The 14,333-nt window shown below is 41.6% G+C and overlaps 1 protein-coding gene across 1 annotated transcript in view; it reads right to left on the bottom strand.

Moving 5' to 3' along the window:
- LOC105619852 overlaps positions 1 to 14,333 on the bottom strand; it is a 111,485-nt gene that overhangs the window by 26,351 nt on the left and 70,801 nt on the right. The window contains exons 3-4 of the mRNA XM_012201369.1: positions 7,682 to 7,847; positions 3,133 to 3,330 (exon numbers count right to left, since the gene is read on the bottom strand). Of these exons, the coding sequence (XP_012056759.1) occupies positions 3,133 to 3,330; positions 7,682 to 7,847 (364 nt within the window). The remainder of the gene's footprint in view (positions 1 to 3,132; positions 3,331 to 7,681; positions 7,848 to 14,333) is intronic.

The raw sequence follows: 14,333 nt of genomic DNA, 5'->3' as shown, positions 1-14,333 counted from the left end.
GAGAGAGAGAGAGAAAAAGAGAGAGAGAATGGCTTGAGAGAGGGGCGGTGGGCCTTTGCGAGTTTGTATACGTGTAAGATAGACCTCGGTAGAAAGTCGTCTACTCGACCGTGACTCCGCAGCCGAAGCCGAGCCTATCAATATTTCCTCCCGAAATTCACCGTAGCTCCTTCGACAATCCTTCTCTTTTTATATATATATATATATATATATATTTTTAGACACTCCCGATTTCATCTTTGTCGATGTCATATTCTCGTAATAGATGCTTCCTCGACAGTGTACGATATTTTATGTTTTTAATATTCTGAATTTTTTTCATTTTCCTCTTGATCACTGGACTGGAAATAATTACATTAATATTTACATAAACGATTTCGAATTAATTTTCTTCTTTTCATCCGTTAAATATATTAAATAAATTGTGGACACGAAATTCCTTTTACTAGAAAAAGAAAAGCTATCTTCGTAAAAACCATGCGAAGGAAACGTTCTTTTTTAATCACGACAAGCATTCTGCGTTTCATAAAGAGCGCGCAATGAGAACAATAGGAAGAAGTCGCTGCGTCGGCGTCTTTAGCGAATAAAGAAGAGGCTCGGAACTGTTAGCGTCCAATCTTTTCTCCGTTTTTCGCCTATTTTTCCGCTCTCCTCAATCCTGTCTCATACACGGGATATATAACTGTTATTTTTCGCGAAAACCACTCCATTATTTCGCTCTTCTGGTCCGCCTTTTTTTACCTCGCACGACTTTCATGCTACTCTTTTACTCTCGCTCTTTCTCTTTCTATCCTACGTTTGCGGACGGTCTCATTTCGAAGTGCTCCGGCAAAGCAAGACAATACATTATATTAGCTGTATCATTATTTCTCCACCCCGAAGCTAGAAAAACCGAGACATGTTCATAATGGGAGAAATCTCGGTATACTACGCGCTCTGGTCGATGATGCACCCAGTTCCTGTTTCTTCGCGGCGAAATCCCATTTGATATCGAGACCATTCTCTCTCTTTGCACTCTTTTCTTTAAACTAACTTCCAGCTGCACCAAAGGTTCGTCGATGAAAGCACGATTCGATCGATTTGAAGATTTTCTTTTTTATTTCCTATTCTCTCGTTTCTATCTCCAGTTCCCTTTTGCCTTATCAATTGTCTACGATTGTCGCAGTATTTGTTCGTGAAGCTTATACGAGATAAAGTCGTAAAATGTCAATCTCTGCGTCGTCATGCCATTTGACGATTTTGTTTTCCCTTCTCGAAACTGCATTGTCATCTCAATGAATTTCATATCTGTCTATCAGATAGAAACTATATTCACTTCGACGCTTTGCGGAATATCAATTAAAGTCTTTCTCTCGTTATCAATCGTTATACAATTAGCCTGCGGGAAGTACTGAGTGCGTGGGCATTTTCTAAAGGGACTCAAACGCGCGATTCTATCCGTTGCTCGTCGAGCGGAAATGCATTTACTTGTACCGAATGGATAGGGCGGAAGGTTGCGGGTTCGGTGTACGTGAGTGGGTGATGGTACGTTGGATAGGTGCATGTAGATAGCGAGCGAGGTAGATAGGTAGGTAGGTAGGTAGGTAGGTTGGTAGGTAGGTAAGTATCCGCGGAGTAAGTTTTTCCAGGCGATCTGCTCTCCGGATTCAGATCAATACCCGCCATCTGGGCCTCGAGTCAGGGGATAGGGACAAGGAGGAAAAGGAGTCGTAGTGGCGAGAAGGAGACTCTGGCCAAAAAGAGAAGGCGAAAGCGAGAGGGAGCGAGAAGTCAGGAGGAGGCAGGCGAGAGCGTGTGCCGGAGGTGGAGCCGGAGGTGGAGGAGTCACTCGAGCAACAAGCCACCGCCGCACCCTCGACTGCAATCCTAGACACATCGAAAACCTCGGCCAGAAAGTAATTCCTGTACCTACACACGCCCACGTTTCACGCTACCGTGACCGCACGACGCGAATATAGAGGAAGAATGAAAATATGTGCGAGGTAACTCTTATGATGACAAAGTAAGCTTGACGAAACACCAGGGAATGTGACGGGGAGACGTTAATTGCTTTCTATTTGGGTAACCACTGTTATGCGAGTTTATTAAAACTTTCTCTCGTGGCGTAACAATTACCTTATAGCTTGAGCTTTATCGTACGAAGAAAATCGTGAAAAAGAAGGGAAAGGAAAAATTAATTAAATCAAAGATTACTATTTCATGATTGAATCGAAAGAATGAATTTTTGCGGCGATTGAGATTCTCGGAGGAGAGTATATCGCAAATGTAATTGTAGCTAATCTCTCGCGCGCAACCGCGACGCGGAATTTAAATAAGCGGCCGCGCATAGTTACGTTGTTACGTGGGCGCTAACTCATTTGCGTGTGTTTCCATTAGCGGCTGCGGCCCACAGAAATCGCGTTAGTGAATTTCACTTGCCAGCAATTCGATTCACATTACGCTCTATTTCATTATCGGCTGCGTACGCGCGAGAAAGACGGAGAGAGATAGCCTGGCCCTTGTAAACCAGGCGGGAGATAAGGTCTTAAGTAGTGACTGATTAAATCTCGGGACATATGCGAGCCGATCAATGGTACCCTGGTGTCTCCTTCTCTCGATCGCTTCTCTCTGCCCCTTCCCGACCTACCTATCCACGCATTCCTTTTCTCGCTGTGTACCCTTGTAGCTTTTCAGTTGGCCGAAAGGGGATCGAGTCGTTCAGTTTGTGCGGTGCTGATACGCTGTAATGCTGTCCCATGGGAGCTCACTCCCCCTCGCTCTCGTAAGGGCGGCCCTATACAGTCTAGAGTACTCGTGTTCCGTTGGCCCGCCGCATCATCGGGCGACGCAAAAACACTTGAATTAATCGGCCCGGTCCCGAAGGAACCTGCGAAAGGTCAATAGGATCGGGGTGACAGGCCGGAGCGTACTTATCTCAATGCACATGCGAGGGTGCACGCGAACTTTATGCGCGCGCGAATAGCTGATCGCACCCCTATCGCTGGTGATCGGTTAAAGCATATGTCGCGATTCCTCGGGTAGTCATCGGGAACAACGTAATCTTGTCTTTCACCGGCAATTAATGAGATGAAGTGACATTTTTGGTTAAAACTGTTGTCTTTATATATAGAATAGAGTGTCAACACGACTCACCGATTGATGGAAGAGACGGATGGCACATTGTCCTGTGAGCAAATGCCTTCGGCCAGTAACCTGTCCCTAATCTCCCATGCAAACATCGTCGGATTGTCCCTTTTATAATTAGCAATCGCATCGACGACCGGCGGCGTTGCTACTTTCGGTTTGGAGCCTCCTATGACACCGGCTTTGAAACTACCGGTCTCATAATACCTACAAAATAAAATTCATGTAACATTACAATTAATTTTATATTGTATTTTATGAAATAATTGCAATTAACACGTGGAAGAAAGAAATCTTTGGATCTATCTTAAACTGTATTCGAAAGCGCAATGTCGACAAGAAATCGGTCGCCAAAGTTCACATTTTGTCTCTTTCTCTTTTGCTCTATCACAGTACACGGGAGGTCGAGAGGGGAAAAAGAGAGAGGAACGAACGTTTTTCCCGCGGTGGGCGGCCAACGTCGGAATAACGAATCGCCGTCCAGCGGCGCGTCAACGACCGGCTGTTTTAAAACAAACGGCTTCTGGCCTCCCGCTGTTGCCTCCCTCTCTCTACTCTTTGAATCTCTCTTCGTCCCTCTTGTTCTCTCATTCGTTTCTCTTCTCCCGGGCCTCCCACCGGCGGGGTGCGTATATATGCGCGCGAGATGGGCAATCGCGATTGGCCCGCCGTGAACGCGCCCTTTGTGCCTAATTAGTTAAATAATATCTTCGCTCGTGCTTAAATTCAATTACGTCGGATAGCCCGCAATAATGGTTCGCTTGTGGGCCGCCTTGATGGATGTGGGTCCGCCGCCGCCGCCGCCGCCGTCAGCGTCGGCGTCGGAATCGACGTCAACGTCGGCTCATACCGGTTGGATATCTGGCCAATTTTACGTGCATGCATGCGTACGTGTGCGTGTACTGCAGAACATGAACATGCTCCAGTATTAGACCTTCGCGTTTTTCGATGAAAAATATTTGCGCGAATAAAAGCGTCGTAACAGGTTTTTTGCGTTGCATGTCACAGGAAAAATGGGTTTCGGATTGTTGAGCCGAATTATAATTCTTTGCGACAATTTGATCTTTTATATGAATTTTGATTGTTGTAGAGGGATGAAAGTTTCAATTAAAAATGTAACATGTTTTTATTATTACAAAATGAATGATGTCACACTCTTTGGGGAAAAATTTTAAATATTTTGTTATTATGAGACTGCATTGAACTATCGATTGTGCTATTTATATCGTATGGTTGAAATATAACACATAGTCGTGAATGTATAGCTAAAAGTTATTACACAATCGGATAGCCTTCAACACAGACCTGGGTCTCGTCACCCCCACCAAATTATTGCGATCATATCTGGTGTAAACCCCATTTCAGGCCCACATGGCAATGCTCACCCGTTAATATTTCGTCCCCTTTGTTCCGCCTCCACCGTGAAATGGCTATTAGATCGCGCGATTTTTCAAATTGCCTTGCCGTCGTCGGCGTGTTACTCACCCTTGCTATATTAATTCAGATTTAAATGGATTCGAAACAGTCTTGCGCGAAATCGAAAATACCATCTCCGTGAAAAAATGACATTATTTACGTTTATCATTACAACGCCACGATACTTCATGCTGATTTTCATATTAACATTTTAAGTAAAGGTTAATGAAACATGCACGTTTATAATTCAAGTAATAATACAATAGAATATGAGTTCTAAATTTGAATCAGTAAATAATTATTGATGAACCCAATTATGCCATTGATAATCAAATGAAATCATCAGTGAAATTCAACTAAATCAATGAAATCAATGGAATCTCTAATCTAGTTAACTTTGCTTTAGTATATAAATTCAATTTACATTAAAAAAAATACTAATAAATATTTGTTTAAATAATTCCAAGTAAACATTCACTAAATGTAAACATATAATAATTATTTGATAAAAACCATTAATTTGATTTAATTATCATTTTTTTTATTAAATAAATACTTATTTACTGTAAGTAAATGTTTAGTTAGTAATTGTTTAGTACTATTCAAAGAAATATGAATATTAAGATTTAGTAATTTTTTTAGTATATCGGAACTAATGTGTAAATATCAGTATTTTAATTATATAAAAATAAAATCAAAACTTTCTTTTTATATTGAATTTCAGATTTAAAGCGTATTTAGATTTAAAGCGAAAAATTTAATCTATTGCTAATCAATATTTATAAATTAATAAGGTAATTATTTAGAATATGGACTGCATCTCTGATTTTGATGAAATTATTTGAACGTTTTTTTTTTCGAAATGAAAGAATCTGTAAAAAAAAGCTGGGACGGCCCCGCGAACCGAGATATTAAAGTTAACTATTGAGAAAATCTGTCACAGAGACAAAATAAGGTCTATAATTGTACTGTTTTACATGAGTTTCAACTTCCCACGCGAAGCGACTCTGACCCTCCCTTCAAAAAAGTCCGGAACTGCTCTGCGAAGCGAAATATTGAGCGTTAAAATTGACAACTATTGAGATTAAAAAATCTGTCAGATTTGACAGATTTGACATGACAGATTTTCTAACTTCAACAACAGTACAATTATAAAAGTCGCCCCTTTGCAGGAGAAGAATGAGAATCGCTTTGCGATGGAAAGTTGAAATCCATGTAGAACAATACAATTATAGACCTCATTTTGCCTCTGTGACATATTTTTTAATCTCAAGTCATCAACTTTAACGCTTAATATTTCGATTCATGGGGCCTAATGTTTTTTCTAACAGTTTTTTTTCATTTTTGAGCAAAAACACCTCGAATGAGCTTAATTTCATCAAAATCATGCAGTCCGTATTCTAAATAATTACCGTTAATAAGACACATATTCGTAATGTCATAACGCGAGTGAGAGAAAAAATATATTGTCAAGTTTACACGCTAGTAAAAGACTTTTTCCAAGATTCGAGTCGTAACATTTCACATAATCCCCAGAATCCTCGGCGTATCTAGAATACAGAAGCGGACCTCACGAGTGTATAACACAAAGGACAACAAGACGACGATCCCTCTCGCGTTTCTTCCTTTAAACGTAACCCTAAAGAAGAAGAGCACTTTGTATCTCTCCTACGCGACAGTCAGAAAAGGTTTTGCAAACGGGAGATGACTCGATTTCATGGGGTCACCGGACTTTTCAACGCCGTCTTCGTCAATGATTTTACGAACCCTCGCCTAGACTGCCTAGAGTCGAAAAAGTCCCGGTATCCGGTTTCGCTTATAAAATTCGGCGAACGGAGCATCGCGACGCGCAGCGTTCTCGTTCCATCAGCGACGCGTGACTGCATAAACCGTGCGTTGGTGTTAACGATGTCGCGTCAGTGTCGTCGACAGAATCTATGTTTTCACTGTACTTTCAGGTCATAAAGTCCGGGTCACATCCGCACACACCACGCGGAAGAAACTATGTAGTATGTATTTAGATGACACGATCACTAAGTCCTCCCACTGTCTACGTTTAAATTTAGCAGCGCGCGGAACCCCGAAAACCGTAGCACTTGTATCAGGCTATTAATAAAAATTACATTATTACCTTTCAGCACTTGTGACATAACTTCCGGATCCTTTGATGCTGAGAAGATTTAAATTGTCCGAAATTTGATCTCTCATATTTTGACACACAAATGAAATTCGATCGACGGATCGTGCACGACGCTCGCATTGTTAATGATGAAATCTCGTTTCTCTGACTCTGTCCTAGCTCGAAAAGGGGTCTGTGGCGAAGAAAGGAAAAGGAAATGGTAACTTTAGTCGTGGCAGTAAATAATCCAGTCGGCCTTTATTATGCGAGATTCATGAAAGAGCGCGTATATGACAATGATATTCGGTCGGGGGACGCGAATGACGTTCGGACCATCAAAGCGGCACGAGGCCACCCGTTATATAGCGGAGCGGGGGTCTGGAGGGTGGAAAAAACATGGAAACCGCATATCGTCGAGCACCCCCGCGTCGCGAGGGTATGAGGACTGGTTCCTTCCTTCCGGCGTCGTCGTCTCTTCGTTCATTCCTCGAATTCATTCGTTTCGCGTTTCTAACAGCGTCTTTAATTAAATTGCTTCGGAAAGAGCGATCTCTCTTTCTCCAGTTTTTTGTCTTTTCATCTTCTCTCTTTCCATCCGCGATTCGAACGACCTTGGCCACTTCGCGGCGCGGAAATTGCGGCATGGCATTTGGCAAGACGAACTTGATTCTCTCATAAATCACTTGCCCTTCGGCGACGTTGTTTGCTCATTATCCGCTCTCCGAACTTGGCAAATGCGATTTTCAGAGACAATTATACATTTCTGATACGTTTTAGTTAACTGTTCGCACAGAATACTTACACTACTTACACTACACAGAGTACTTACAGTACTTTATTTAAATAAATTACGTTTTAAAATAAGATATTGTATTTAATTTTTAATCTTTAAGTGAACTTTTTTTTAGAGATTCGCGCATTTAGATTAATGATTTTGCCCACCTCGCGCATCGTTATCGGAACGAGATCGTACTCGGCAAGAGGCTGCAGTTGTAACGGATATGGGAAGAATACGGCACTCACCTCGACAGTATCTTGGATACACAGCCATGAGATACCCTGAGTTGTCTCGAAATGTCGCACGGTCGGACGCCGCTGTGCGCGAGCTCGACGATCCTCTGCCTGACTACATCCGGTAGGGGCCTTCCGTTCACAAAGACGCCACCGAGTTGGTTGACTCCGCCATGACCTGGAAAAATAGAGAATCGATAATGCATTAGTCGACTAAGACTTAACTCTTTCAACTTGCCAATAAACTCCAACATGATATGAACGCTGATATTAAAAAAAATATTCTGTATTGATATAACAAAAACACGCATCAGTATCGTTCATTCTATCTCGATTTTAAAAGCTGTGTTAGTGTCGCGTACGGATTTAAAAGGTTTATGTATCAGCCATGAATGATCCGCCGTGAAATCACAGTGTTAAACGCGATTTGCGTGTGAATCAGGCTTCACGCGCGTGCTAGATCCACGATCGTTAAGAGAAGCTGGTAGAACGGATCGCAAATGCCAATGTAAATCTTCTCTCGAGCGACCTATCGCCACGGAATTATTCCACTTGACAGATTCCGTGAAAGAATGTCGTACCGTTCGTCGACGAGACTTTCTGAGAGAGCGACTTGTCTCTCACGCTTTAGTAGTTTTAAAAGTAATGATTTATTGCACATTTATTTGTGTATTTAACATACTTTTTTATTTATAGACATAGGTATAAATCTGTGATATCTGATAGTCATATAGTGACATAATGAAGCACGCGACGATAGAATGCGTCGGAAACATAACGCGAAACTTTAATATTTCTGCTAGTTAATTATTTTCGCAGCAGAGAAATATTCCAGGGTCAATGTTGCGAGAGCATTCATTATTATTAGTTTACACCCCGCTGCCACTCGTGTCTGTTCTATAGCGCCGCGTTCGCAGGCTTCATTTTCGCGCGTTAAAGCTGCCTAATGCGATAAGTTGGAGCCAATATCGTAATGGAGGGTTCTGTCGTCGCGACATATGTTTCTCTGTTCGTGCCAGTGCACCGATGATTCGATGATCACCGTTGTTTTCGAAGAACCTTCAGAATTAAATTAACTAGTTCTTATAACAATCGGGCTGAATACTCTTTACTTTTTTTATTTAAATTATTTCAATTAATACATTCCTGTTGGAATGAGCAAATGATCAATCTAGGAATTATTTTTATTCGTTATAAATAAAATAATTCCTAGATTTGTTACTAGAAATATTATATTATTCCTAGGAATTATTTTATTTATACACTCAAACTTTCCAATTACAATTATGCTCTACGATTTCGACATCTCCTCCGTTCGTTATAAAGCTAATTTGAAGGAATGAATTAAACGTACGACAACGAGTCATCGCTATCGACATCGCTCGCGCGTTCGTATTTCCATTCGAGGGGTTTCGTAATTACAGTAACACCGCGATCTATGAGGCGTGAACCACGACGTTTTTTTGCCGTTTGACCGTATATCGTATCGCTCACTCGATGATCTCGCCGTCGCACGAAGACAATGAGGTCTCCGCGATCATTACTGGAAACGATACGCGCTTTCCGGTCGCAAATCAATTCGCTCTCGCGTTTATGGTCGCATCCCTGTGGCGCGGCCGGTAGTCAGGGGGATAGTCGTTGGGATCATGGTGGCATTGCTAGGGCAAAAGCACCATGACTACCCTACACGCACACACGCCGTCACGCCTGCTGACCACAGCTATACGAGGGCTCTGAGTCCAGCCTGGACCACCCCCGAATCGACTAGCTACCGCTACTACTATTGCTAATGCTACGGGTTTTGCTACCGTCGCTGGAACTGGCTACTGTATTACTGAAGCTTATTGCCACCGTTCCGTACTTCTGGGATACGTCGAATCGAGAGATGCAGCATCTCGTCCCACGTAATTGCATTTCTCTATATTGTCTATATCCCGCAATAATTTTTCCTTTATATCCGATATTACATAAAAAATTGCGAGATTTACTGAAAGCTAACATGATAAACAAAAAATCAAAGCAGCTTATGATTTTGACTATCCCGAAGAAGATCGATCATATGCGTTACTTTTCATTTTATCTGCTTCGAAGTGTTTCAATATAAGTCTCTTATTCAATGAAGCATCACTTGATAGGATGCGCTCACGACCGTCAATCAACGATTCGCACGTAATTTCGTCGAGCTACATTCAAGTTCCATAAAATCGAATTTATGATTTTATCATTATCGTTTCAATTGACAATCGAAGAGAGAAAGCCAATTTCCTAATCAATCCTAAGCGATTCGAGCCGCAGATATAAAAACGTCGATGCAAAATAAGATGACCTGGCTGTGCGCCGAGCTGCTGCGGACTACTTCCGGACAAATGCGATCCCCATCGGTCGAGTCGCCATTACATTCTCATTACGGACGTGCCCATGTCTCAATGGCTACTGTCGTGCTAACGATATCCTTGAAATCTCATCGTCTGAATTGAAATGGCAATCCGATTTCTGTTTTTTTATTTCTCAGACCTCATAAAAAAAAATCTTCATAACGGTTAGAAAAAAATATGTTTACATTTTTAAATGAATAAAATTATTCATAATGCAATGATGATAATTGTAACTTATCAATTTTACGAAATATATAGATTAATACTTTCGGATTCAGATATGTCTATTAAGAGAATCTAAACTTTGTACATGGAAAATTTTGATTACACACATATGAAGAAAACTTGCACAGCTTCCGTTTCATTTGTATGTGCTAGGAATCGAAGATTGGTCCTGGAAAGCTCCAGAGCCAATAAAATCAGCCTTGGTGATACACGATCGGTGGCTCGATGTGTATATTGGAAGCCAAGAACTTTGATATAGATTCCTGTACAGTCACTCGATATTTCTCCAACATCGCGCTGCTTTGTTCCCGTATTACATTACGTCTTGGCGTTATGTATTGCCGACACGCCTGAATATGACGGACTTTATTATCTGTTGGTTAGAAAAATACGTGCAGAAATGTAATTCATTTGGTATAGCAGGCGCTGCCTTAGAATTTTGCTATTGTAATCAGAACGGTTTAATTAAAAAGTATATCCGATATCATTGATAGTAAAGATTTAATTACATTTTCTTATTGGTAGACTATGTAACAAATAATGACACAACGTAATTATCATACAAGATAATATGCATAATGAACACAAATTTTTATACTCTTGAATTTCTAAAGTTATGTGAAAAAGCACACGGCTCGTTAGAGATGATTTTACAACACGTGGCTGGTTGTCAGTGATTGCCATCATTCCTGTTAATATTGCATAGTTATTAATGTTCTATTACATTTACGGATCAGCTGCGCTCATGAACACAATGTACGATGATTTTAATTACTGCAACTTTAAAGTGACGTTCGTATAATTAATATGACCGGACTACTGATTGAGTGGAAATGTTTACGGATCAGAACTCGTTATTTTCACATAATAATCTGCGTATTCTGCACAAAACTACATTACATATTTCTCTCTCTCTCATTTCTTTATAAACAAATTATTATCATTTGATTAATAATGTTTTACAAAGAGGAATCAAGCCGATTATTATAGAAACTATCGGATGCACACTTTTTTTTTTATAAATCTTCAAGGGAAGAGAGAGTTTCGAGGTCTTTGCGAATAGCTCCTACGCAAATCGTCGGCTACAATGATTGCGGTTTAGTTTTTCGTCGGTACCGGTACCGCTACGGCTCAGTTAGTGATCGAAGGCCATTGAATTTCTTGTTTTCACACTCTCATTTACCTACAGAATATCGGATTTGCGAGTCTTTTCCGATTCTCTCATCTTGTTTGCTCTATTTAATCGGTCCGTCGGCGAACTCCGCAAGAGAAATCGTGTGATCCCGAGAGAATCGTTTTCCACGTGAGAACATCGTGTTTCGCGATACTTTTTGCATTAGTTATTCCGCTAACAATTGCATCTATATCGAACTTATACACAGCTTTGAATCGCGCTAGAAGAAATATATAATATAAAGAATAAGCGATAAACTGAAAGCAATGGAAAAACTTCTCATATGAAGAAAAAGTCTCCGATCGCAAGGTTAGATCCATTTATATCTGGATATCTATTAAAATCGTGCCACTATCATTGTGGCTTACCGCAAATATTTATTAAAGTCAGCTGAGAATTGATGAACAAATAGAAACATGGCGATTTTACATCCGATATTATTAAATATACATATATCGCAATATTATTAATAGTCTAGCAAGATAATGATTAAGAAAAATTGAATAAGGTATCTAATAATATTGAAGGGAACAATATTAAAATTCCCGAGATGACAAATTCAAAAAATAAATTGCTGTTCGGTTGTCATTACTAAAAGCAAACGAGCAGCAATTGGGAATAATATTATACACAGAAAAGACGTTTTGCTGAAATACCTAAAAATTTAACTAGATATGAAAGTAATTTTGTTTTGGACTATCAAGATAATTGTAGAATATTCAAATAATTGATTGTTAGAATGTCAAAATTTTTTGCTCAACATTGCTCATCATTGAGATTCTTACATAATTATTTTGATGGTCTAACCAAATTACATTCGGGTCTGTATCTAATTAAATTTTTAGAATAACTTTAGTAAAATCATTTTTTCCATAGCAATACATTTTAATATTATGATTAAATTTGAAATATATCTAATATTAGATCTACAGATTCGGATGATTATTCTCGTGTGTTATCAGCAGAATAAAAGAAGAAGATAAAAAAAAACATTTATACTAGCGAGATTTAAAAAGACATGTAGAGTTGAATATCTCTTACAAGTGTAATATTCCATCATGTTCTGATTATATCGATAGGCACTACTCAAAGTAGTGCTGAGGTCCATCGCAGCACTTCCGGGCCCGACGGCCATCGGGAATCCAGCTGCCTGTTTCTCCCAAAGCAGATTTTATATATAATGTATGAGATGCATCCGAAGAATCGGCGGTCCTATTGACCGCCGATGAAGACCTCTCACAGATTTCCAGAAGTGGCTTTCGTTTCTTTTTTACGGGAACGAGGTGGACCGATCTATGGCGATACAATGACTGTCATCAGGAGCGTCTTTGTGCCGAACAACGGGTGGTTGCGGATACCCGGTCGGCCGTCGCTTCATCTTCATGAATCAAGCCTCTCGTCGCACTGTGGAAAAATCAAATTTGACCTACAACTCGCGCATTCACAAATATCGCAGAATACCATTCACATCGTCCACGTGAGTGGTCAAATATCCAATGTTCGTTCGGATCTCATGTGCGAGAATTTCATGTCGTTTTATGTACCTATAATATTCTCGATTCTTCCTAGTATTGCACACAGTTTTTATTCGCAATGTGCGTTTTCACGTCGCAGTGGAAAGTATGAAATATCAACAATAATAAATTCGTATATAATATACACTCGAGATATGATATACACATACGACATGCACTGCTCTTATCGTCCGTCACAATCACCAATCCAGCTCACTGCATCCAAGTGATCCAAGTTAACGTTCGAGCGTGTAACGTTCGTATGACATAAAGATGAGAATTTGACATGTCCAATGTCTCAGAAGATAGTCAACGTTTATCACTGTATTCGATCCGTTGTACACGCTGATATGGAGTTTCTCAGAAGAACATCACACAGAACGTGTCATGTCATCCGACACAACATTCATCTCGTGTATCATTGACAGACAGGCACGATGGTAAAACCGAATGGTTGTCCAAATCCGATACACGCGCGGGACATCGAGCTTGGCGACGAACGAAGCGCCAAATGCTCTCCGTCCAAGCGCGAAATCCTTCGTGGCTTCGCGGTCTCCGGAAAGAAGGGGGAAGAAGTCTCGGTCACGTCTGTTGCTCGTTATCGTTATCAGCCGCCGCGGTTGTTTTCGTGCCCCCGAGGAAGCGGCGCGAGCCGTGCCGCCGCGGCAAAACCGGGCCGACGACGTCGAGGAGCACGAAGGTAGCTTCTGCCGACGGACACACGTGACTTCGGACAGCTTTTCGACCCCCGCCTCACGGCGGTGAGCTTTCATCCCCACGCTGCGCTCGACCCCGCCTTTTGCATCCCTCGATCAGCATCCAGCCGGACCCGATTGGTCGACGCGCCGTAACTGCCTGGTGGGAGAGCACCCTGCGACGAGGGGTTTCTACGGAAACGGCGGCGGCGTCGCGCGGGATAACCTCGTTATTGGCATCGCGGCGACGGCGGCGGGAACGAGTATGGGGATCCTCGGTTGCCAGGTGCGGGGTGCGAGGTGGTAGGTAGGAGGACAGGCGGCAGGGCGGCCGCGGCGGAGGACGGTGGATCTCGGGACGGAAGAGAGACGAAGGCGAGCGCGAAATAAACGCTCGCCGGCTGGTCTACCGCCAACAGTCCCGCGCGAAATCACGCGGCGCACACCCCTGTGAACACTGCTTATTCATGAGAGTGTCCCTCTTTTCTCCGGGAGAGAGAGAGAGAGAGAGAGAGAGAGAGAGAGAGAGAGAGAGAGAGAGAGAGAGAGAGAGAGAGAGAGAGAGAGAGAGAGTAGAGAGAGAGAGAGAGAGTAGTAGTAGTAGTAGTAGTAACGTACGTAACGTAACGTAACGTACGTAACGTAACGTAACGTAACGTACGTACGTACGTACGTACGTAC

This window comes from Atta cephalotes (assembly GCF_000143395.1).
Source record: "Atta cephalotes unplaced genomic scaffold scaffold00023, whole genome shotgun sequence".
Lineage (NCBI taxonomy): Eukaryota > Metazoa > Arthropoda > Insecta > Hymenoptera > Formicidae > Atta > Atta cephalotes.
This window is presented reverse-complemented; position numbering and strand designations above follow the sequence as displayed.